The sequence below is a fragment of the Gigantopelta aegis genome, chromosome 10 (genome assembly GCF_016097555.1).
Source record: "Gigantopelta aegis isolate Gae_Host chromosome 10, Gae_host_genome, whole genome shotgun sequence".
NCBI lineage: Eukaryota > Metazoa > Mollusca > Gastropoda > Neomphalida > Peltospiridae > Gigantopelta > Gigantopelta aegis.
The window spans coordinates 60,216,971-60,244,327 of NC_054708.1; the positions used below are offsets into that span (position 1 = coordinate 60,216,971).

At 33.4% G+C, this 27,357-nt stretch overlaps 1 protein-coding gene across 3 annotated transcripts; it reads right to left on the minus strand.

Annotated features, from left to right (window-relative positions):
• On the minus strand, window positions 1-27,348 carry LOC121383322 (enolase 4-like). Of its 3 annotated transcripts, XM_041513274.1 has the most exons (16): window positions 27,273-27,348; window positions 24,555-24,713; window positions 23,714-23,758; window positions 21,995-22,078; window positions 20,933-21,126; window positions 20,082-20,222; window positions 19,511-19,679; window positions 18,760-18,888; window positions 16,727-16,789; window positions 14,113-14,136; window positions 9,955-9,978; window positions 8,103-8,267; window positions 5,508-5,633; window positions 3,417-3,621; window positions 2,626-2,693; window positions 1-1,191 (listed from the first exon to the last, which is right to left on the minus strand). In XM_041513274.1, exons 2-16 carry the CDS (start codon window positions 24,705-24,707, stop codon window positions 961-963), a joined length of 1,821 nt encoding a protein of 606 aa, XP_041369208.1. In that variant the 5' UTR covers window positions 24,708-24,713; window positions 27,273-27,348; the 3' UTR covers window positions 1-960. The 3 variants fall into 3 exon arrangements, with proteins under 3 accessions (XP_041369208.1, XP_041369209.1, XP_041369210.1); XM_041513275.1 differs by lacking the exon at window positions 9,955-9,978; XM_041513276.1 differs by lacking the exons at window positions 9,955-9,978; window positions 14,113-14,136.
• Window positions 27,349-27,357: the final 9 nt, after the last annotated feature.

Genomic DNA, 27,357 nt, shown 5'->3' on the forward strand with positions numbered 1-27,357 from the left:
ATCACTTCAATTAAGTACAATTCACAATCACTGTACTGTATTTTTGTATCACTTTAATTAAGTACAATTCACAATCACTGTACTGTATTTTTGTATTTTTACATTTAAAAATAAAACTTACAATATCACAATTCAGCTTGTTGCCCATTGTACACAATTTTCCTTTGTAGAATGGAAACTTATTCAACTAAAGTTGAGAAACATATTCTAGGTTCCATATTTGTCCAGAACTGACTTTCTCTTTGATGACATCATAATACTTTCGAATACAATTATATTTTGCATGTGATGGACCACCCACCCCTCCAAAAACAACACGAAAGAAAGAGATCTTTTAGAAAACAAAATAACAAGATGCCCTCAAATCAAAGACATATTCCCATGTTCTACTTTTTAAATAAATAAATAAAGTAAATAATCATTACAAAAGCTGAAAGTATACTGCACTACAAAAGAAAGGTGGGGTTTTTTTTTTGGGGGGGGGGGTTTCATGATAAAATTAATTTGGTAAAAACAGTCAAGAGATTAATAACTACAACCCACACAAAAACTAATGGGATTCAAAGCGAATGAGTTTTAAAGTAAAACTAAATTAAAATTCACGTTTCTTTTGTTGTTCACTGTATTACTATGTCGGAACAAATTTTAAACAAGTTCTTAGAGTGTAGATCCATGCATTGCATTTGTCGTATGGGTGGACTTGATACCCAATTAAACATGTCGTGTGCAGATCCGAAGTATGTCATATGTGGGCAATCTGAAATACACCAGGCTACAAAATATCTCAGCGCTACAATATCATAAAATCATCGTAAGTTATGACATCATTACAACATATCCACAGACTTATGATGGTTTTATGATATCATACCGCTAAAATAGCTTCACAAATCTGGGCCCAGACTGGCAAATACTATGTCATGTGAAATTTCACTGTAACGAATGTTGACTGTGGCAGTGTTACTTTTTCTTTGCATCTTTCTTCGTGGGTGTCGGGGTGTTCTCTTCCGTCTCGGCGGGTTCGGGTGTTGGAGGGAGCTCAATGTGATTGTAAACATGTTCGTTCTGACTCCCCAGCATCCCTTTCTCCTCCAGTAAATCTTCAGTTTGTAAAAGTCTGTTGAGTACGGAGATTCTCTCACCTCGACAAGGTGCTCCTAGTTTCAGAAATTTCGCACCCAAACCAACAGCCTGAAATTCAATTTATAAAAACAATGTATTCAAAATGTTTAAATCTGTTTTCAACAAATATTAAACTTAAGAAATACTGCACACCAAGAGGATTAAAGTTCTCTGAATTTAATAAGAGTTTAATTTAATAAGAGATTCTTCAAAGTGGTTGTCAATCATTTTGTATTATTAGAGGGGCGGAACACAGCCCAGTTGTAAAGCCCAAATCAAACAATGTCAAGGTTGGGGAGGAGCCTTGAATCATTGCCTTACAGTCGTAATACATATTGTAAGGATATGTCATGAATGAAAATCAAGTAGATACAGAACTATAATATAAAAATACACATTTCCAATGTTCTGCAACAGAGAAAGTGAAGTGCATTGCACATGTTTGAATGCTTGATGCATGGTTGGTTTGGGATCAATCCCCATCGGTGGGCCCATTGGGCTATTTCTCGTTCCAGCCAGTGCACCATGACTGGTATATCCTGTCTGTGGAATGGTGCATATAAAAGATCCTTTGCTACTAATGAACAAATGTTGCAGGTTTCCTCTCTAAGACTATTTGTCAAAATTACCAAATGTTTGACATCCAATAGTTGATGATTAATAAATCAATGTGCTCTAGTGGTGTCGTTAAACAAAACAAACTTTTTCTCTTCATTTTTTTGGTATTATTATAGGACCAAGATTTCTTGGTAAAAGCTACACTTCTGTTGGCCATCTTGCAATCTTCAGTAAGATATGCCCTGCTCATTAGCAGATCCATAAAGGACGTCAAACACACAATTCCATATATAATAATCTCTTAATCATACCTCTGGGACTTCTGCACTCATTTTAAAATGAGACTTCAACTACAGTCAAACCCACTAGAGAAAACTATCTGAGACTACTCGGCAATATTAGACCATCAAAAACTGTTAAATTGAAAAACACACCCAAACTCCCAACAACGCGTTGACCATCCAATAGATGGTACAAAGAGCACACATGGTGAAAAAGGAGTTTAATGTCAAGCAACTACAGCTGTGTTAAGAAAAAAACATTTTAAAGAAGCACACGTAAGGACATTGTTTAATCTGGCTATTAGGTACCAAGCATCTAGTGGCTGTGACACTCAGTCTGTGAATGAGGAAACCCTTGGCAGAATCAGTTCATACCCACATAAATCAGGGCAAGATGGTGTAAATTACTGAGGCAAAAACAGATACAATAGAATCTCAATGGGTCGAACTCTGAAGGATCAAATACACTGCAGTGCTAACGAAAAACGAAGTCCCGAGTTACACTTACACGTTGTTGACCGAATGGTCAGGTTGAACTACCCGACAGACTGAACACTTTCTCAAGCACCGACGGGGTTCGAGTCAACAGGATTCAACTGTATATTGTTTAGTAAACTGTCAAATTACTTAGTAATCTGAAGGTATATAATTTTTTTAAACTTACAAAATCTGCAATGAAGGTGTCTGTGCTTTCTCCTTGGCAAGTTGCTATCACAATATCATTGTTAGCTTCTGAAAGAAATTTAGATTCAACCATTTATGAAGAAAAAAAACTAACTCATATGACACTGTACAATTATCATCTTTTGAGCCCTCTTGCTTGTATCCAAGCTATTTCATCTGATCTGCTTCTTTAATGGTTATTCACAAGTATTACACACTATACAACTTATAAACTGCTTTGTAGTTGAAGAATCTTCATTACCATTGATTTTCTGCATTATTTTCTTATTAACAATACCTGTCATATGTAAGCATTTTCTTGACACATTCAATGTCTGTAAAGACAAATAGTCTTACCTGAAACCTTTAATTTTTTGTGGTGTAACCAGGTATAATGTATTCTAAATAATTCCATTCATTTCTCTGAATGATTCAATGATGCAAATGACGACCATTTATTTAATTCAATGATATGTGCAACATTTAATTTTCTGGATACAGTTAAAGATACAGGTATGTAATCACATGTTATTTTTAAAACCTTATTCTCTCTAAACCTGACCTCCATGGAACCAAGTAAAAGGTCTGCTATTAAAAGATCAGGTAGAGAGAGCTTCTGATATTTGTGAAAAATGTCCGGATTTTAGGGAATTCTGGTTTATTGAGGGTTCTGTTTTGAGGAGTTTCACTGAATATTTTTGAGAAAATATTGTACGTTTCCTTTTCTGAATATGTGTATATTTCTTAAACATCATTTTCTGTGTAACCATGTGTTTTGGCAAAACTGTTTACCTTTCATTTTCTTGCTACATTCAATGATGTGTGTAACAGTGTTCATCTGCTCAAGGCGTAGAACAATTCCACTTGTCTGGTACTGTCCATACACTTCTTCCATATCCTCAGTGATCAGACGCCCCGGGCGGTGATAGCCGCAGTCGCCAATTACATAACAATGGCTTGTGACTCTGTCGCACAGTTTCAACCAGCTTACCCGATCCTGATATGAAAAATAACACGCTAACAGTCATTACTAGTTTAATAACACCAGTTTCAGACAACTTTCTTTTGTGTATAAGTTTAGTTTAAAAACAGACTTCAGACAATATGAATATGTTTTGTTTCAGTTACATTGATGGCTGTATGGCAGATAAAACTCTGGGACAGTACCCCTACAATTATGTTGCATATTTAATAAATAGGTATAATTATAGAGGATATATATATATCTATAATTATACACATGAAATATTAATAATATACATAATATGTATACTTACAGATAAAACAGTACAGAGAATCATAGTATACAACAGTTGGGAATACAGTATGGGGAACAGTATATTTAAGTGTAATAGGGAATACAGTATGGGGAACAGTATATTTAAGTGTAATAGGGAATACAGTAGGAGGAACAGTATATTTAAGTGTAATAGGGAATACAGTATGGGGAACAGTATATTTAAGTGTAATAGGGAATACAGTAGGAGGAACAGTATATTTAAGTGTAATAGGGAATACAGTATGGGGAACAGTATATTTAAGTGTAATAGGGAATACAGTATGGGGAACAGTATATTTAAGTGTAATAGGGAATACAGTAGGAGGAACAGTATATTTAAGTGTAATAGGGAATACAGTATGGGGAACAGTATATTTAAGTGTAATAGGGAATACAGTATGGGGAACAGTATATTTAAGTGTAATAGGGAATACAGTATGGGGAACAGTATATTTAAGTGTAATAGGGAATACAGTATGGGGAACAGTATATTTAAGTGTAATAGGGAATACAGTATGGGGAACAGTATATTTAAGTGTAATAGGGAATACAGTAGGAGGAACAGTATATTTAAGTGTAATAGGGAATACAGTAGGAGGAACAGTATATTTAAGTGTAATATGGAATACAGTATGGGGAACAGTATATTTAAGTGTAATAGGGAATACAGTATGGGGAACAGTATATTTAAGTGTAATAGGGAATACAGTATGGGGAACAGTATATTTAAGTGTAATAGGGAATACAGTATGGGGAACAGTATATTTAAGTGTAATAGGGAATACAGTATGGGGAACAGTATATTTAAGTGTAATAGGGAACACAGTATGGGGAACAGTATATTTAAGTGTAATAGGGAACACAGTATGGGGAACAGTATATTTAAGTGTAATAGGGAACACAGTAGGAGGAACAGTATATTTAAGTGTAATAGGGAACACAGTAGGAGGAACAGTATATTTAAGTGTAATAGGGAACACAGTATGGGGAACAGTATATTTAAGTGTAATAGGGAACACAGTATGGGGAACAGTATATTTAAGTGTAATAGGGAACACAGTATGGGGAACAGTATATTTAAGTGTAATAGGGAACACAGTATGGGGAACAGTATATTTAAGTGTAATAGGGAATACAGTAGGAGGAATAATATGCAGGTGTTTAGGGAATACAGTAGAGAGAGTAACACATATATGAATATAGAGAATATAGAATGGGAAAACCGCATGGGTATAAAATATACGTATGAGTGTAACAAATACAGTGACTGTGAGGTAAACAATACAATGGATAAAATGTTCTCTTTTTTTTAAATTTGTAACATTAATATTCCGGAATTTAAGTGGATTCTCATAATGTTCCTTTAAGAGAATATTATGGAGGACTCAGATTCCTGACCAAAAAATGCTTTGAAATCAGGAATGACATATACATCAAGTCTGATGATAACTCCCTGTAATGTATTCCCTGTAATTAAACTAGTTGTGTGCCATGTATATGTATATAGATGTATGTAGTATGTACCAGTAATAACTCTGGTAATGGTGATTAATATGCTTGGATAACTACAGAGGATATATTACACATGTGTACGAATGGCTTACCTCTTTCCTAATTGGATCAATGATCACATTGACAGCAGGATATCTTCCTAACAGCTCCACCCAAAACTCCACCAAGTCTTCAGGTGATTTAAGTTGACCTGTGATTATTTCATATTTACCCTTTTCCTGTAAACAAGTGTTGAAAAACCCTAGATATACTAATGTATTCTACACTGAAGCAATAACTATAATTCTATCAGCTGAGTGCTGTGTGGTAGTACAGTCGAATCCACCTTATTGCATATCGGTTTATAGCATATATCAGTTATTTGCATATTATTCGGCTGCACAGAACCATTTAGCATTAAATCAATACAAATTATGTTGCATATTTGAATAGCTTTATGAAGACAAACATTGGTTAACTGCATACGAAAACCAAAAACAATATTGAAAATTTCATCATAAAATGTTCTACAAACCTTTAATATTTTGCCAAAAACAATTGTAATTGCACAGAGAATAAACAGAATGTTCTATGTTGATTAAAAACTAATATTAGAAGAAGAAAAAGGTAAAAGTAAAAGTTTATTGCAGTAATCCTGGGACCATTATTGCATCATTTAGTCTTGATGTCAGGATTTCAGATGTAATTTGTCCTTTTTGACAAAATCACTTAAAACAATACTGACATGTAATTTCAAATATTCCAATGTCTCTATGACCATAAGTGCTGAAACATACCACATCAAACATCTCATAGCATGACCCTGGATTCTGTACGGTAACAGCAATTAAACATACCATATCAAACATCTCATACTATGATCCTGGGTTCTGTACGGTAACAGCAATTAAACATACCATAACAGACATCTCATACTATGATCCTGAGTTCTGTATGGTAACAGCAATTAAACATACCATATCAAACATCTCATACTATGATCCTGGGTTCTGTATGGTAACAGCAATTAAACATACCATATCAAACATCTCATACTATGATCCTGGGTTCTGTATGGTAACAGCAATTAAACATACCATAACAGACATCTCATACTATGATCCTGGGTTCTGTATGGTAACAGCAATTAAACATACCATAACAGACATCTCATACTATGATCCTGGGTTCTGTATGGTAACAGCAATTAAACATACCATAACACACATCTCATACTATGATCCTGGGTTCTGTATGGTAACAGCAATTAAACATACCATAACACACATGTGATACTATGACCCTGGGTTCTGTATGGTAACAACAATTAAACATACCATAACAGACATATTATACTATGACCCTGGGTTCTGTATGGTAACAACAATTAAACATACCATATCAAACATCTCATACTATGACCCTGGGTTCTGTATTGTAACAACAATTAAACATACCATATCAAACATCTCATACTATGACCCTGGGTTCTGTATTGTAACAACAATTAAACATACCATATCAAACATCTCATACTATGACCCTGGGTTCTGTATGGTAACAGCAATTAAACATACCATATCAAACATCTCATACTATGACCCTGGGTTCTGTATGGTAACAGCAATTAAACAGACCATAACAAACATCTCATACTAAGACCCTGGGTTCTGTATGGTAACAGCAATTAAACATACCATAACAGACATCTCATACTATGACCCTGGGTTCTGTATGGTAACAACAATTAAACATACCATAACAGACATCTCATACTATGACCCTGGGTTCTGTATGGTAACAACAATTAAACATACCATAACAGACATATTATACTATGACCCTGGGTTCTGTATGGTAACAGCAATTAAACATACCATAACAAACATCTCATACTATGACCCTGGGTTCTGTATTGTAACAGCAATTAAACATACCATAACAGACATGTCATACTATGACCCTGGGTTCTGTATGGTAACCGCAATTAAACATACCATATCAAACATCTCATACTATGACCCTGGGTTCTGTATGGTAACAACAATTAAACATACCATAACAGACATGTCATACTATGACCCTGGGTTCTGTATGGTAACCGCAATTAAACATACCATATCAAACATCTCATACTATAACACTGGGTTCTGTATGGTAACAGCAATTAAACATAATATAACAAATATGTTATACTATGATCCTGGGTTATGTATGGTAACAGCAATTAAACATAGCATAAGAAACATGTTATACTATGACCCTGGGTTCTGTATGGTAACAGCAATTAAACATACCATAACAAATATCTCATACTATGATCCTGGGTTCTGTATGGTAACAACAATTAAACATAAAACATCAAAAATCTAGACTATAACAGCAATTAAACATTAATGTTTTTCCTAGCTAGGTTTAGTACGGTGCAGCACCATGCTTCAACAGTTTAGCGCCATCTTGCCTTACTCAGTGCCATGCTGTCAACCAAGCCTTTTTCCATACCGGTAATTAATTCTAAAATTGCCTTTATAAAACACTAAAAAAAAATATTATTAATTAAGAAAACATGCCATTCATTTATTAAAGCAAGCACATTTTTGGGGTCTTTAATGAAAAAAAAAGAAGTGCCCTTAAAATGGTGAAAATGCCCCAAAAGTGTTTAGTCTACCATGCCGTGACAAATTTTTATGGAAAAAACTAAAACATACCATATCAAACATGTCATGTGCCGCCACCCTGAGTCCTATGTTGAAGTCTTCTCCAGGCTGGATTTCTAGAGCGGTCATGGCATCCTGAATTAGGTCAAGGCCTTGTTCGGGTTTGTCTAATGCTGGACAAAGAGCTCCAATATCGGTAACATTTCTGGCCGACATCTGAAATAATAATGTGTTCTCAACCACTATGTAATCAGAGCCACGGTAATCAGAAAGATATGCATGCAAATCTAGTGACATGTTCACTCCCATTCCATCCATCCCATCACATCTGTATTTTAGACTACATTGTAAGTTCATAGAAGTACATGTATCAATTATTTTCACTGCTATTTTTTTTAAAAGGTTTAATATAAATTAGTTTTACATTAAAATGTTAGTGTGTTTGTTTTTTGTGTGTGTTATAAAACAAGTTCCAATTAATTAGTTCCGAAGTTATTTCCTAAATGCTAATAATAGCATGTTTAAGCATACCAGTAGTTTTGTGTCTTGTATTTACAAACATTGGCCAATCAGATGCCTATAATACATTGTGATTCACTCAAATATTGATGGAATAATATTAATAGGTTCAATAATATTAATGTATGGTGTTACTTGATGTTAAATAAATAAATAAATAAATAAATAAATAAAAGTTTATAAGAAAAGAAAAGAAACCCCAAGACAACAGTAAAAGACAACAGTAAATTACAACACCGATAAAGCAGTGATTCAAAGATGTATTAACACATGTATAAACAAACATTTATTGGTAAACAACAACAATAAAAATACATATTAAAAAAAGACAACTCCAAAATTAATCAAAGTACTTTGCAAAATGGTTATCAAGAAAACAATATTGCACCTTTAAAACAATATCATACAATAAAATGTTTATACAGAAGTATGGAAATTAATTTCTCCCATCTTTAGCTATGCAAGACTGACCCATTCCATGACGTCAGCCCATGCAGAATAAATCTGTCTTGTATAGGCTATGATGTCATTGCATTTAACATGGGGAATATTACGTCCTTGCTAATAGATAAAGTCATATTAATGCAAGTTGGTTAGTTTTAGATAAATATTTTGTTATTAAAACCTTCATTATCAAAGCTATCTTGTTAATCTGTAGTGTTAAATTACATCTAACATATGAAAATATGACAGTGTAGTTTATTTATAATAAAATGGTCAAATAAAGAAGTTACTTTTTCAGCCATCTTTGTTTGTTCGTGTAAAATAATGGTTTATTTATCGAATGGATGGGAGAAAAAGACTCCATCCTATGCTGTTATGCGGGATAGAAAATGTACACTCTCAGTGGTGGAAATTTTCACCATCTTGGGTGTACTTTTTCTATCCCACATGACCACATACGATGGAGTCTATTAGCATATATTTATATAATTTTTATAAAGATTATAGTAAGAGCACTGCTGTTTAAATCTGTTTAAAGTACATGAAATGCAGTGTCCAGTTTCAAAAGATTCCAAACATATAACCACCTAGTAAGGGCACCTATGTTCTGTTTTGTTTTGTTTTTCTTACATACACTGAAATTTTATTTTGGCAGAAAGCCTTTTATCAGCTTTAGAATTTACATGTCTTGAGACAAAATTCGAAAATACGGCTCTGGATTGAATATGTACATGTAGGTGGTTAAATATAACTAGAAATAAGATTTATATGACTAGAAGTGAGAAAGACTATTTCAAGCAAGAAACATAAATTTTCAATAGAAATATCTAGTTCCTTTAACAGTGCATGTTGTTGAAGCGAAAGATGTAACACAACTTTGAACATCAAAAAGACAACAAATTTGAGATTTGCTCAACAGAAATTGAACAAGAACTATTACAGTATCAACTTGTTTCTTTTTTTTCTGAAAAAAAAAGGAGTAATATTTACAGTTAGGAAAGAAAGAACACAAAAGTTTAACAAGTAATTTTTTATGACCGAGATACTACTGGTGTGTGTGTGTGTGTGTGTGTGTGTGTGTGTGTGAGAGAGAGAGAGAGAGAGAGAGAGAGAGAGAGAGAGAGAGAGAGAGAGAGAGAGAGAGAGAGAGAGAGAGAGAGAGAGAGAGAGAGAGAGAGAGAGAGAGGGGGGAAGACTAAGGATGATTAATTTTCAAGTATTAAAGTTTGATCTATCTCAAAACACATTATGAATATTCCAAATTATGTATGAATAGTAGAAATGGCTAGTTTAAACTAGTCTAACTCAAATTTCATAGTCAAAACAAAAATTATGTGAAATTAAATGTCTTGTCAAATCATAAAGTGGTATGTTGTAAAAAAAAAAAAAAAAAACAACAACAACAACTCATGCTTTACAAAATGTAAACTTGGTCAGTTATAAACTTTATGGACATGCAAAAATAACAATAAACTAAACTTGTGTAATGTATTCTAGTCTAAAACAAAAGTAACAATAAACTAAACTTGTGTAATGTATTCTAGTCTAAAACAAAAATAACAATAAACTAAACTTGTGTAATGTATTCTAGTCTAAAACAAAAGTAACAATAAACTAAACTTGTGTAATGTATTCTAGTCTAAAACAAAAATAACAATAAACTAAACTTGTGTAATGTATTCTAGTCTAAAACAAAAGTAACAATAAACTAAACTTGTGTAATGTATTCTAGTCTAAAACAAAAATAACAATAAACTAAACTGTGTAATGTATTCTAAACTAACAATGTAAACTTGTAATGTATTCTAGTCTAAAACAAAAGTAACAATAAACTAAACTTGTGTAATGTATTCTAGTCTAAAACAAAAGTAACAATAAACTAAACTTGTGTAATGTATTCTAGTCTAAAACAAAAGTAACAATAAACTAAACTTGTGTAATGTATTCTAGTCTAAAACAAAAGTAACAATAAACTAAACTTGTGTAATGTATTCTAGTCTAAAACAAAAGTAACAATAAACAAAACTTGTGTAATGTATTCTAGTCTAAAACAAAAGTAACAATAAACTAAACTTGTGTAATGTATTCTAGTCTAAAACAAAAGTAACAATAAACTAAACTTGTGTAATGTAGTCTAGTCTAAAACAAAAGTAACAATAAACTAAACTTGTGTAATGTAGTCTAGTCTAAAACAAAAATTTGTTCATCATTAGACCATTAAACAATAATAACAATGAAAAGTGCTTCATACCCATTTATCTAATCATTTAATTACTAAAATCTTCTCTACTTTCTTACCTGGACAACCAATTTACTAGTACGGTACTAGTATTAGTGTTCAGTATTCGGTCTGAATATGGCATTTGAATATTTGATGGAAATTACTATCAGCTAAACAACAACCGACTTAAACTAACATATTTTTTAGTTTGAATTGTGTAATGAACTTTTTCTTGATCCCACTGCTCTCTTTTCCTTTGAATTCTATCTTATTTCTTGCCAATCTGGCAGCTCCGCCTATCTTTTAACTTCTTTTGCTGTCCACCTCCATATGCCAGTCCTTGTCTTTCCAACTGCGACAGGTGGCTGTCTCTTGTGGCTATCCATGCCACACACCTGCCATTTCACATCAGCTTTTAGCTGTGGGCTTAGTGTGACCACTTCGTAGAGTGTTCAGTAGTTACTTCTGGCATTGTTAAGAGGCACGTGTAACCACCTGCCAAGCTCCCCTACTACCGACGGTCGTTAGTTAGTACCAGAGGACAAGGATGCCAGGTCAGTGTAGGGACTGCACCCACGGAGGATGCTGGGACAGATAGGTGATGGGTTGAACAACTCAGAAGACAGAATCAGAGAAACTGTCAGAATAAGGTTAACCTTGATTGAAATCAGGGCTGAGATCAGCTAGACCAAGAAAGGACACATTTGCTAGGCTGGTTTATGTGCTTCACGTTAAACCAAATGACCACATAGGAGACCAGTCAAATAGTTTATGCACATTACTGTCGCTTGCTATCGCAGAACACAGGGCTGATCACAGGTGATTTGTCAGAAAATGTAGCTTTTGACAGTGCTCAGCTTTAAGCAATTTTGAAAAGTCAAGACATTATTTGATGTTCCCGACTGAGGATTCAAAGGGATCACATTATCCACCTCATTTAAAGTCATTTCCCCCCTATGTCATAAAAATCCTAAATATCTGAACACTTAAAAATACCATTCAAATATTTTGAATAGCAAATTAGTGAGTGCATATTCAAATATTCAGACCGAACACTAACTACTACAATATCCTCACCAACTTTAAAACAGTCCCAACTGACAACATATAGCAGAAAGGTTATCGATCAATACAATACTGTAAAGTTAAAAATTATTTGAAAAAGAAAAATCAAATTCACTTTAAATACATGTAAATTTGTGAATTAAAAGTACTGGTGAAAACATTCAAGCATTGGTTAAATAATTTTGAAGAATTACCTAGTAATAAACAGATGATTAAAGTTTGTTTAATTAACCTGTCTCATGGTCATAAAATACAGCTGCTCCATCAACTGATTTGTTTCATGTTTTCCAGGTTTGCCAATATCAGTCTTGCATTGCACAATTAAACAGTATTTCATTTGAACCTGTCATGGCAACTTAATTTCCTGGTTAAATCCACTTTACTTTTCAAGGACTCACTTGAACTGATAATCCATGAGCTATCAAGTGCCTACAATACACACTCTACTGTCAAGTTAGGTAGAATGAACTACTGAATCGGGAAGCATGATGATCATCAAGCACTATTAAAGGCATACTGTCACAGACCACTGACCTATTAAATGACCTAAACAAATATAAATTTGATTTTCCCTAAATGTACTTTATTCAACCATCTATGTAACCACCATACTCCATTTACTAATGATATTTTGTAAAAATAATTGAATTATGGCAATGGTCCATAATTCAAAAGCTAATAATTATTGCCAAGAGGGTTGACATGGATTTTACTCCATCATGGTTCAGTTATGGTGATGTGATAGCTAGATTTGGTTTCCAAACATTAATGTAATTATCATTTATTATCAATTTTTAGAGAAATGAGGTCCTTAACCTTCTGACTACTGCAGGCAAGATATCTCGCCCGATGTCACGCCAGTCGACATACTGTGTACACTGTATACAGTGCATTCCCCAATTCATATTTCCCGTTGTTTTGCACATGACACTCACCGGAAGACTTGTAAAACAGGTAACAGAAGTCAAACGAGCTTCCTGTATCTTTAGGTGGTGTTTTTGTTTGGAAAATAACTTGTAATTGTGATTTTCAGCAAGTATTTTCACTTGACAACGTCACAACAATGGCGGCAGGTCGCGTTCATTTTCAGGGATCGATAGCTGATTGTGACAGCTAATTTGATAATAAATTTGATAATTTTAACAACAACAAAAATCACCAAATATTGGGATACGAATCATAGTTTTTTTTTTGTTTTTTAATTCTGGTCAGAAAACCACTGTTATCGGGAATAATAGACATAAATACTGGACAGCTGGCCACAATGCTGGAACGTAAATGCAAGTTTTTCGATTTTTTGCCTAATTTTAGTCAACATTAACTGATCTAAAATATCATAAAATTTGAAAAAAACAACGAAAATAATACTTACTGATTCGATTATAAACTTTATTTTATGTATTTATAAATTATTTAAGTGAATATATGTGAGTAAAAATTATAAACTTGTATCCACTCAATGTGGTTTTTGTCTAAAATTAATCCAGTAGTCTAAAGGTTAAATCTGTGACAGTATGCCTGTAAGTGTCCAAATTAGTGAACTACATGTCACATTAAACATCACTAGATATGTAAAATACAATATCATAACTGGTGTCAGTGGTCTTCACATAAATTAAATATGACGTCTGACATTAAAAGAACTTGAAAGATAGAAGCTGAACAGGAAGAAAAAACATGGATCTCAAAGAAGAAAAAGAAAAAAAATCATCCCGAATGTTGGTGATAGAGAGTTGATACAACAACTAAAAGATAAAGATTACAAACTGAAGATTTAATAAACAGAAACAGAAATAAAACTTGAATTATTACATCTTTACTACTGTTTCTTTTGGACTGCAAAATAAAGAGGAGAGAAAAAAAGGTAATATTTATAGCTCATAACTAAATCCTGGCAAGGAATTTAACATTCTACAATAAGTAGCTACATGTATGATTAGTGTGATGAAGTGTGTGGGATTGTTATAGAATATAGACCATCAAACTGAGCTTCTGAAATGCATTGTGATTAATTTTCCATTAATTAATTTTTGATTACGACACTTAAAGCACATTCTAGAAGAGAAAAAAAGAGGTGCCAATGCGGGGTGGGGGTGGGGGGGGTGGGTTTCAGGGGTCGAACCCCGCTATTCAAGTAGATTTTTTGGTTCAATATATTTTTCGGGGGAACATGACTCAACCCCCCACACCCTCAGTAAATTCCTGCACACTCACCTGAAAAAGGTGAAGCATGACTGTTACAAGAAAAAGTAAAACTCGTAGTCATACTCTCATAGTAGCTTTCACAGCACAATGCAGTCCATTTTAAAATCTCTCATTAATTGATGGACACTAGTTCAAAATAACTTTCTGTAGATCTAGAATGTTTTGTGGGCAACAGAATAGTTCAAAACCTACAAGTGGCTACTATTGACTTTGAAAGTCATAAAACACAAAAATATTAAAATAAGTAAAAACAATGTTTTATTTTATATTCAAATCACATCACAGTTAAAGATCAAGTTTGTTTTATTTAATAACACCAGTGTTACACCACTTGAGCACAATGGTCATTGGCTATTGGATATCAACCATTTGCTAATTCTGACATAGTCTGAGAGAGGAAATCTGCTATATTTTTCATGAGTAGCAAGGGATATTTCATATGCACTTTCCCACACACAGGATAGCACTTACCACAGCCTTTGATATACCAGTGGTGGAGCACTGGTTGGAATGAGAAATAGTCCAATGGGACCACCAATGAGGATTGATCCTAGACTGACCGCACATCACAGTTGCCCAACATTAAAGTTTCAGTTATTGTTAATATGCTGATATCCGGCACATAAAACAGTTGTTCCATTTTAATACTGTTATTGGTGTAAGTCTAAAACTAATTCATACCCACTGGATCCACTAAAGTAAAATGTTGTAGGTTATTTCTGACAGGTTCTAGCCTTTCATGACTTCCTTTATATCTAAAACAGTTCCTAACATTGATTGGTTGGATGGCTCACAATATTAGTCACATGACAATAAGTACTAGTAACATCATATCAAGTAACAACCTGCTGTTTAATTACACAAATTCTGTGGAATTAAATGTCTTGTTTACTATAAAACGTTTTAGTGCACTTTGATGAACAACTATAAACGAAGTTTCCTCGACCTAGGACTTATAGTTACGTTTTGGTGCACTTTGATGAACAACTATAAACGAAGTTTCCTCGACCTAGGACTTATAGTTACATTTTGGTGCACTTTGATGAACAACTATAAACGAAGTTTCCTCAACCTAGGACTTACAGTTACGTTTTGGTGCACTTTGATGAACAACTATAAACGAAGTTTCCTCGACCTAGGACTTATAGTTATGTTTTGGTGCACTTTGATGAACAACTATAAACGAAGTTTCCTCGACCTAGATCAGTTTTTCATAAACTATAAGTCTATAGTTTATGAAAAACTGATCTTTAAAAATTGAAAACTTTAGCGTAATAGTTGACTTCATCGTTATCGGAAAAATAACTCCTACCGTTATATCTCACAGTTTTATTTTGTAGATGTAAGACAAAATTTCACAATCTGACCCTTTTGTTTAATGTATGGTAAAAATAATACTTTCCACACAATTACATGCAACTAATCAACAAAAGATGTAATACTTTCTATATACAGCTTAGGGTATTGTTGACCACTCACAAAACTGTCATGCTGTAAAACATAATAGATCTATAGTAAATTAATGATGTACTGTGGAATTGTTAGTAAAAAATAAAACAAATGGGTGAGTGGGGAAGAATTGGATGTTGATTATAATATGGTTTCAGTGAATGTCAAGTAATAAGTGAAAACCAGATACTGATGGAAAGAAATAAGGGAACAAATGGTATTTGAGACCAAATGTAATTCACTACTAGAATAGTTCAGTCTGTATAAAATACAGAGATGTATTGTGACACTGCAAATCAGTACTGTGGGGTTAACGTCCAGTAACCAGGACTTTGGTATAGTCAACATTTGATGTTACTACTAGAGTACATGTAGTTCAGTCTGTATAAAATACAGAGATGTATTGTGACACTGCATGTCAGTACTGTGGGGTTAACGTCCAGTAACCAGGACTTTGGTATAGTCAACATTTGATGTTACTACTCGCATGTTCCTTTATTTCTTTCCATCAATATATAATGTCATATGATAATAGAAACACAAAATATTCTGTAAACTGGTGCAAAAATAAACATTTTCAAGTAATTTTGACCATCAAACTATTAAATAATAATCACTAAAATCATGCTTTATTTAAATGTATAATATTGTTTAATGACTAAAACTTGATCCACTTGACTATATATAGAGTTGAGATATTCATTCCGTTGAGAAAACGTGGCAGTTAACTGAAAATGAACAGCCATTACATTGTGTGCATGTGTGTACTTACTCCTCCTTTTCCAACCAAAGTTTTGCTGATGTGTCTGAAGATTTGGACAATTTTCTCAATACCCTGCAATTACAAAAATGAAGACAATTAAAAAAAACAAAAAAAACATCACAAATGTATCCCTGACAAGTACATAATAAGTTTGTAACAAATGTATATGAAAGACACCAATAACACAAGTATATGTTGTTAACACATCTATAACACCTAGGTACATTATTGTATATTATTACCCCAGCGGTCACTCATAACAGGGAAAATATTTTCCATATTTTCTCAGTGAGAAATATTCTGCATTGGTCTAACGAACAATACTATTGGACAATTTGACGCTTACAAACCAATGACCTTGTCGGTACTAAATATGATGTCATCACAATTTGACAAACACACAAAATGACGTCATGTTTGCTGCTGTCTGTTTTTGGTGTTAAATTTATAACAAAATGTCATTTTAATGCAATTCATTATAGATTTTGTAGCAGAATAAAGAGAACTTTTGTTTTTGAAAATTATCTATGAAAGTGATTAAATTACAAAGCTATAGTAATTCTCAGAACAGTGCGTAAAGTGGTTTACATCGTTTCTATATAGGTTGGCCTTCGTGCATGTGCGTCAAAAATAAAGGTTTTTAGAGAAAAAATAGCTGAGGTAATAAATAGAATAACAAACTTAGTACCAGTTATTATCAAATTTATGTCCCTCGTGAAATAATTTTCATTTGTCACTCGCTAAAGCTCGTGACAACTAAAAATTATTTCACTCGGGACATAAATTTGATAATAACTGGTAACTCGTTTATTATCCTCTATTTATAGGCCATGGGCCATGCCCCCCCCCCCCCCCACCCCCCAACTCTACTACATTATGATTTAGTAGCTCTGATATGTTCTGAACATGAAACAAACTGGTAACACCAGTGTTGGAAGATACCCTAGAAAATGTCATTTTTTCGTTGATGTCATGCCATTATCGATACCCTCAAACTTTTGTGCACCAAAATACCCACACATGCAAATGCGCACTACAACCGTACAGGAACGTCAACCAAATGAGTTGAGTGATATAAATTAAAACTGATTATGGGTAATAAATAGGATATTAAACTCGCTACCATTTTGTATCATGTTTGTGTTCCTCGTGAAATAATTGTTATTGTCACTCGATAAAGCTTGTGACAACTGAAAATTATTTAACTCGGGGACATGATATGAAATGGAAGCTTGTTTAATATCCTATAAATCATTGACATTTAGTACCCATATGGGCAGAGAAGAGGGGAAAGATAAATTATCTTTCCCTAGGGAAATAATCCCCCCCTCCCCCACTAGATATGTTTTGATGTCATAATCAGTGCTTCACTATAAGCTTTGATGTCACAACTGTTAGGCACAACTGTTAAAGTGTGAGAATAGTTTCCATGGTGGCAGTCATATCAACAATTAACTCACGTCATCAGCGATATGTATGTCAGAGCTATGACACAATGCTGTCTCTTGTCTCTTACAAACTTGTTTTCAATAACAGTATCGTTTAAAAATCTTCCATACAATGATAAAGATTGATAATGGGTAATAAATAGAATACCCAACTTGCTACTCACCAAAGGCTCAGGAAGGAAAACATCAATTCACTTGTGCAAGATAAACGGTATTGCCTAGTGGCTCATTGAGTATTCTCTAAATATCATCCATGTATATATATATATATCCCATGCATAAAACCTACATGTGATACCCATTTAAAATAAAAGCTGAATGACCTAACAGCTGAAACACATAATATTATACTATATCTCAATAAGGTCATTTATCAACATTTCAGATCAAATCCACTCTGCTTTGTGAATATCATTTCATGCAAATGAAGCTGAAAAATCACAACCCTGTATTACATAAATACACTGCACACCTGCATCACACAAATGTATCACAGTAGTATATCATACACACACAAATAAACCCACCTACTTTTAATCTTTCTATCTTTTGAATGTATCATAGTTAGTGGTAACAAATGCATTGTGTAATCACCTCGTGTGCACTCATTCCTGGTTTGGGAATCACCATGAATTCACTGACACAGTTCAGTTTTCCTGGCGCTGACCGGCCGTTCTGTAGGATGGTCACCATCGGCAGAGGTAGAGTGTACTGGGTGGAATCCTACATGTATATACAGACAGATAAAACCAATGATTCAGAAATTATTACCAGTTGTCAGCAAGGAGTTAGCCACCTGATTTCTGATACTAATTGCTTGAACACTAACTTTATAATACAATTATGAGCTATATTTTACTGTAAACTTTATATTCCCAATAACAAGTAAAAAGCGTTATTCCTACTTTGGCTTTTGCAAAGCATCTGACAAATAAAAATACTTATACCAAACATTCCAAACTTTATCCAGAAACAAGGACCTTTATATGTAACGTCATTTTAATGTTTTCAGTATGTATACTACACAAATCAAACAAATTACATCACTATTCAAAAGAGTTAACTCTTGGTCCTTTTAGCCATGAACTACTGGTAATTTTAATGCAGGATTTAAAAAAAAAATTTTTTTACAATATTAAAATAGCCTTTACTGAAAAAGCAAACATGCCTAATGTCATCCATCTCCTGATATTTGACTACAACTTTACAACAATTTCTTTTGTCTGGTTTCAACTTTACTTTATTATAACGTTAACTTTTAATTAATTAATTCAAAGACAACAGAAGTAACACAACCGATGAAGTGAATGCAACAGAAATGATAATTTCAACTGTGGTAACACACCTGCATGCCTGCGAGAGACGCAACGTGTTCATAAAGTGGTACATGCTTCAGGCATGCTGCCGCTGTGCACACTGTCCGTGATACTGCTGACACGGCGGAGCTACCCGGAAACATCATCTCTGGTAGTTCATTGGGTACAGCAACAACCTGGTTCCCTTTACCTTTACCTCTAGAAATGGAAGACCATGAGTAAACAATAATCTGTGTATGTGTGTACCTGCATGCGCAAAAGTGTGCGTGTGTTCTGTGTGTATGTTGGTATGTATGTGTATGTTTGTGTGTGATTACAAGTATGTGTGTTTTCACAAGTGTGTGTGTGTGTGTGTGTGTGTGCACGCGCGCACGTGTGTGTCTGTGCATGTACATGAATGTATGGGTTTGTATCCATCAGTGAAGATGTTATTTATTTCATTAAACTTTGATATGACCAGTCAAAAACAATCTAATAATATACACAAATGAAGTATGCAAATCAGCTTTATATATATATATATATAAAAAAAAAAAAAAAAATTAAATTAAGTTTTTGGCTTAAAGTGATAAAAAAAGAGGTTTTTCTTAGTAAACTAACTTGGGTGTCTGTGCTCTATTCTTTTTGCCGGGACTAGACGCATCAGGCGGTTTTTCAGATTTCTGTTCATCATCACAACTTTCTGCTTTATCCAGGAGTGCAGCAGCCTCTTCAGCTTCTTTCAGCTTCACGAGTAAATCACTAGATTAAACATTGACAAAACATATTGAAAAACAACACAAATACATGTATATTACGGATGTGTGGTTTTATCAGTATACAAAATGTTATAATTCAAAGGTTGAATAATATTATGTTATTAAATGGGTTTTTTCATATAGACCTTGTTATACTGGTATATATATATATATATATATGAAGAGTTTAGACGCAAAATGCGATATATCCATTTTTCATTTTCAGTAAAAGTGATTTTTTTAATTGGCGTATATCGCATTTTGATTAAAAAAAAAAAAAAAAAAATAAAAACGGGATTTAGCCAAATCAATTTCATAAGGATCAATCATGTTTGCAGCAAATCAGCGGGCCTACGATTAGCCCTTACTGTCATACAATAATGGCTTTAACTAAAAACTAGAAAGAAAATGGTTTATATCGCGTTTTGCGCCTGAACTCTTCATATATTTTTTTAATGAAAGTCAAACCTGATTTGTAACAGTATATAATAAAGTTATACACAAAACTTCAACTCAATATGTTGAGGCATTGTAAAAAAAAATGTCTGGAAAACTAATTTTTGTATCTCCCAAGTTCAATGGCCATAACATCCAGACAAGACACACAGAAAGAAGGAAGGAGATCAAACCTATAGTCCGCTCCTGTTGTACCGGTAGTGCACTAATAAGGTGGCTGCTTACTAAAGAAACATTATGAACACCATGATAACTTACTATGCAATAGAATCGACTTCATCCTGCAGTTTAGGATTGAGATCTTTGAGCTTGTTAGAGATATCCGTGTTGATTAGGTTCATCGCCACCTTCACCGACTCAAGTCGATTCGCTTCTTCAGTATCTTTATCTTCCTGCTTGCCAATGTCCGGGATTCCAAATGCGTAGCATGAACTAAGACAGGTGGATATTAACTGAAAATACAGGCATTGAATAGTGGGATTTTTAAAAACAGTTTCCACCAAAATCATAAAAACTATGTAATCTAAATATTTTTGACACAAATTCTGATAAAAATCGCAGCCTAAAATATAACACTAAATATAAAAACCAGACTAGGTAGTTTCGAAGCTATCTTATCATATGCCACAGTTATGTCATAGCTTACGATGGCATTACAATTTCATTGTGCTAAGATAGCTGCGAAAATATGGGCCCTTGGCATTTTTTCTAGTTCTGCTCTGTCAGGAGAGAAAAAAAAGAGGAAAAACCGTAATGTTTCTTAATGAACCCCAGTTCACTGATACTCAAAAGCTATTAGAGTCTAATATATTGTAATTGTGACATTTAACCTAAAGAATAAAATAAGCAATCTACCATTACATAGCAATTCTGTATGATACCAAACATATTGTGACCATTAATGGAAAATGAAATACAACTGAACACTGGCATCACTTACATACAAAATGAGTACTCACTGTTATGCCATGGCCATGGCACCCATATTCAAGGAACATTTTGTTCAGTATCGCATCGCGATTTCCTTCGCAAATTTCAGAGATTGCTACACATTTTTAAAACATTAAACAGTAGTTGCTAATCAATTTCTAATTGACTAAAAATATTGCCAATCAAGATTTTGAAGAAAAAAAAAAATCCTGATATTGTAAATGTCAATCATCGATTAATTATCAATACTTATCTTTTATGTTGAGTGCTAAATATCACAGACATTAATCACAGAATTATTTCGACAACATAGACAGATTTGTTTTTAGTACTATACATGCTCTAATCATTGTAAATTTCAATCAAAGAATTATTCATAATGGCGCATACCGTGTCGTAGTTCCTCACCATACAGTACACCTCTGTTTGCATTGTTGAGTAACAACTGCTGTCATAGGCCATTCTGCATTTCATCTGTGATTAATAAAATAAAATTCATTCATTTCAACAACCTTCTACATAATGATGTTTATTACCAGTTTCATAAAAATGCTGAACAAAATTTAGAGAAATTCAAAAAGATTCTCAAATAAATTATAAAAAAAAATGTAATTCTAGTAATTTTAAATTATACAGAGCTGGAGAAGCTAGAGATCGATGTAGCTCAGTGGATAGCAAGAAAAAAAAGAAATGCTTTTTGTTTTATTTAACGACACACACAAGACATTTTTATTTAGTTATATGGCATTGGACAGAGGCTTAAGGATATGGTTACCGATTTTCTGAGTTATTTTAGCACTCCAACCACTGACACATGCTATAACCTACAATGGTTTACAATATCATAGCACAGAGATATAGGCTCTAACGTCAGATATAGCAGTGTTTCTGCCAGAAGGAAAGTTTTGGATATGGCACTATGGAAGTGAATGCAACCAGTCAACAGGGGGGTATAAGAGGCCTACCCCAGAAAGAAAATGGGTTAAATTTAGGGTTAGGGTTAAGAAAATCATACATTAATAATAACAGTAATTAATTTTGTTAAAAGGTTAACTTTTATAAAAAAATCTGCCAAAAAAATCTGGGTATGGCGCCATAAGCTCCAGCAGAAACCCTGTATAGGGTTAAGGAACACACGGATAATGAGAGATGAAACCCTCTGCTGCTTTGATTAACATGTAGCAGCAAAAGATCTTTTATAGACCTTTTTTATATTATCAGTTGTGGGACACTGAAAGGAACAAGAAATAGCCCAATGGGTCCACTGACAGGAATCGATCCTAGATCGACCATGCATCATGCCTCTGGGCATCATCCTGCCCCCTTTCAGCAGATAGAATGCACTGGCTTAAAGGTATTTCAAGAATTGTACACAGTAGTTCTGGGCTCTATTCTAACTTTCAACATCCACTTGTTTTGTAGGTATTTCTTAATTTCTACTTGTCCCATTTGAAATGTGCTTGTCCCACCTGAATTTTTTTGTTCAGAGTCAAGCGATTTTTTAAAATTGATTTGCAGCTGATGTCCCATCAAAGAGGTTGTTAGAACAACTTACTTGTCCCAACACCCAAAACCACTTGCCCTGAGCAAGCAGACAAGCCTTATTGATAAAGCAACATTTGCAAATGTGCAAAACCATTTTTATATGTCTAATTCCTATCCGAACTAGTGTCATAAAATATTTTAATCAATTCTTAAGGACCCTGATGAAAGCCAGGGCTCGAAACTCGCAAAAACATATGGTGGCCCCAAAAATAATAATGGATGTTGGCAAATTAGGGTAAGCGAACCACGAACAAGCTTTTAATGTGGAATAAATATATGCAATACAAATATTAATAGTGGCTCATATGTTATAGCTCTAAAGAAGATTGCCCAAATAATATTATTTAGATGAAAAACTCTATTATATTTTAATATTTAAGTCACCCCAAACAGGACATTGGTCACATTTGGCCCTGGACAGCATTAAAAAAAAAAAAAAAAAAAAAAAAAAACCCATAAAATTAACAATGTGTTATTTACATTACACATACATCTGCTTCAACAGATTTTTTTTAGTCCCTATCACCTAAGCCTCAGAAAAGAGAATTAAAACAATTTACAAACCTTTGTTATGACTGGACTTTTTGCAAAGTCAATGAAGAAGTTTGCCTGAAATGGAAATGGTCCATTATAAAATAAACAGATGTATGAATGAAATGTAATGTGAAACTATTAATATCTACTCTCTCAATTATGATTAAAGTACGAAGGATCAGACACCACTGTTTGAGGGGAGCTATCACTCTGGCTCCCCATTACTCCCTTGAGACCAGTTCAGGTTATTTTTAGCTCTCCTTAGCATGTGAATGTTTTTTGTTTAAATAGTACTAAAAAGGATTAAAAATGCTAGTGCTCAATAGGGTAATATCTTAAAGGGCTCCCCATAATCAAAGTATGGGGAGCAATTAATCACTGCTCTCAATGTTTTTCATGGCAAGGTCTGAACAGTCCCTTATGGCACTACTTTATATAAGTTTTAGCTCCAACAATAGGATCATCACTATCATATTTTTTCTTGACTATCCCTTTTCTGTTCGATCTACCCTCTACCTTTTATTAAGCTATATATTAATAAATATTAATTATGTTAAATACTTTATGCATTGGACATTATGTTATTATATTTTATATATGATTATGAATTTTGATTATTGTCTGAGAGCAGGAGAGCACTTATATAGCCTCTGCCTGTTGTGCAATCCTTTTGACTTTTTCCTGATCAATAAAATATCTCAAAAAACTTCATGTAAAGGTGTTTGAGGTTTTGGCTATAATGAGCTGATGATTTGTTAATATCAGACATAACATTGTAATATGCATGAGATCAAAAGTATCATATAGATCTGATTGTGTGTGTGTGTGTGCGTGCGCGTGGGGGGGGGGGGGATTAATAAAACAGTCTTACCACATGGCCATAGACATCAGGTGGTTGATCCATAAACATGGAGTTAAGGACATCTTCCATTTTCTCTGGGACTCCATTATTCCTGTAATACTCTTCAGCCTTCATTTTGAGATCATACAATTCTCTATCTAAACCATTCGACATGCGTGACATTTTCACCTGCAAACAATAGTTTCAATCAGAATATTCCCATATTACAAGCTTCTATCAAATTGAAAAAATACACAACATGGTATTATTTTGTAATTTTTCACGATTGATTAATTCTGCATACTTATACACTGTGTAACACATACCCTGCAAAACAGATTTCCAAATAATAGATTTTAAAAAAAAACAGATTAAAAAAAAGAACAGTCATTTATAGTTTAAATGAATCAACTACATGACAAAATACTATTGCATCTTCTGTAGAGCAGACAACATTCTTCACTATGGGTTCATTGCAGGGTTTTTTTTGTTTTTAGTGGCTAGTGGATTTTAGGAGTCCGGCGATTTTGCCACCGGTCGATCTCGCCACGGGCGAGATAGCCGTAAATTCCATATACTGCTGGGCGAAATCGCCGTACTCTATATACATATAAGCAGACGGGAATTTCACTGTTTATTACAATAAATTGGTTATTATAATAATATTTAATTAATGTTTTGGGTTTGATACTGTTCTTTATTCCCAAGCTTTTGTTTTTTCTGTCATTGCTTTTGTTCAGTTTACTCCATATCAGCAAGGTTGGGCGAGATCGCCGACGTTTTGTGTACCATTTCATTGTACACTTACTTATTGTTTGAGAACATATTAATGTAACAAATTAATAAAAGTCTGTTTTCTGTCTTCCATACTGTTTACAACAAAGTTGGCCCGACTGACAGTACTTTAAGCTTATTATTATTCAGTGCATGTTTTGGGTTTGATATTGGTTTCTCAAAAAGGTGGGCGGAGTAAACAGAAGAAAAAAAAAATATATATATATATATATATATATAAACATCCACACAATGAGTTTATACGGTAATTAATGTTAGTAATATAAACATTTTAAATCATAAAATTCCTCTTTAGTTAGATATATATAGTACGGCGATTTCGCCCAGCAGTATATGGAATTTACGGCGATTTCGCCCGTGGCGAGATTGCCCTAGTTCACCAAGGTAAACATCTACGGTCCGTTTTTTTACATTTTGACATTTATTGGACCCGATGTTTACAACTTGAACAGCAAAAACAAGCGTGCAGTTTCCGCCCAGATTTCAGGCGGAATCGATACAACCATGGAATTAATTATTTCGTGGCGAAATATGAGATGTACCAATAAATATAAACACTTAATGTATACAGAAAACTTCCCGAGTCACGTTTTACGCATAAATAGACAGTTTGTCCAAATAGTAATCCTGCATTAATCCAATTTTCAGTTACGAACAAAATCTCGAATATTCCCGCCGGCCATTGTGAGCATATTTAAAATGTGATTGAAAACTGTTGGTGGAATCGGATTATTTTTATTATTATTCGTCTCGGGTTCACGAGTTTATTCCACGATATTTAATGGAATATCACGTTTTATAATAATAAATAAATAAACTTAATTAATGAATAATATTTTTTTAAAATCAATTAATTGATAATAAATTAATAATAACAATTAAATTTAACTGAATAAAACTCCTAAAATAACTAATGACCAGTAATTATAGCTAAAAAAAAGAAATGAAATTAAAACAAAAAAGAAGAGAGAAAAAAAAAAAAAACACATGTAAGCAATGGCCTGTAATAATAATATTTAAAAACAATTACTAAAGGAAATAATAATTTTGGAAAAAGTTAATAAATGAAGGCCTTAAAATAAGTAATGACCTGTACTAACAATCATTATTTTTTTAATAATAATAAAAAAGAATAATACACCCCAAAACTTTAATGTGATAATATTATTAACAATGCATATAATGCAACCCACACAAAGCACATATGTAGAAACAAAAATAACAAAATAAATAAATTTAATAATCAATTCCATTCAGTTCCGCAATATTTCTTTTTACTGGGTGTACGTAAAATGCTTGATACGAATAATTCTCGTTCCGCAAAATTTTCATTCCGCATTTTCGATGTGCCAGGATAAAAATAGCTTTCAATTGTTTAAATGTGTCATCTTCAAACATCTAATCCTGGAAAGGTTACCAAAGGTATTGTACTTAATATTTTTGTCTAAAATTTATTAAAATATGTTGTTGTACGTGTTGAGGCTCTTAAATAAAGCACATATGCCTGATTTTATTAAATCGTGATTGCAAATGGAAAATTCGATCCAATGGATAAACGTTACGGCACAGCAATAAACATCACAATAATAAATATCGTGCCGGAGACGTTTATCTTGATGAACTAGAGATTGCCCTACTTCGGATTTTAGGCCTATACAAATTCTAGAAACCCTGCTATGAGTTATTTATTTCTGAGCTGATTGATTTGTAAATTTCTCACAAATATAGTAGTTTTTTGTTATTTCCAAAACACGTTTAGTTTTCTTCTTACGTCAAACCAAACTGAAATTATTTACAAAAAACTACGGAAGTTCAGTGGAATGTGCACTTCGCCACCTGCTTTTCTGTTTTGGCGATAGACATCTAGGTAATAAACATCATATCTTGTCAGTTTTATAACTTTACTTACTTGCAAAATTACTATACTATAAGAATATAAATATTAACACTTACTGACTCGTAATATAGACACAAATGCCTACTCAACAATTCAAACACATGAAAGTTTCGTGCGTGGAATCCATCTTTGTGGTCGTCA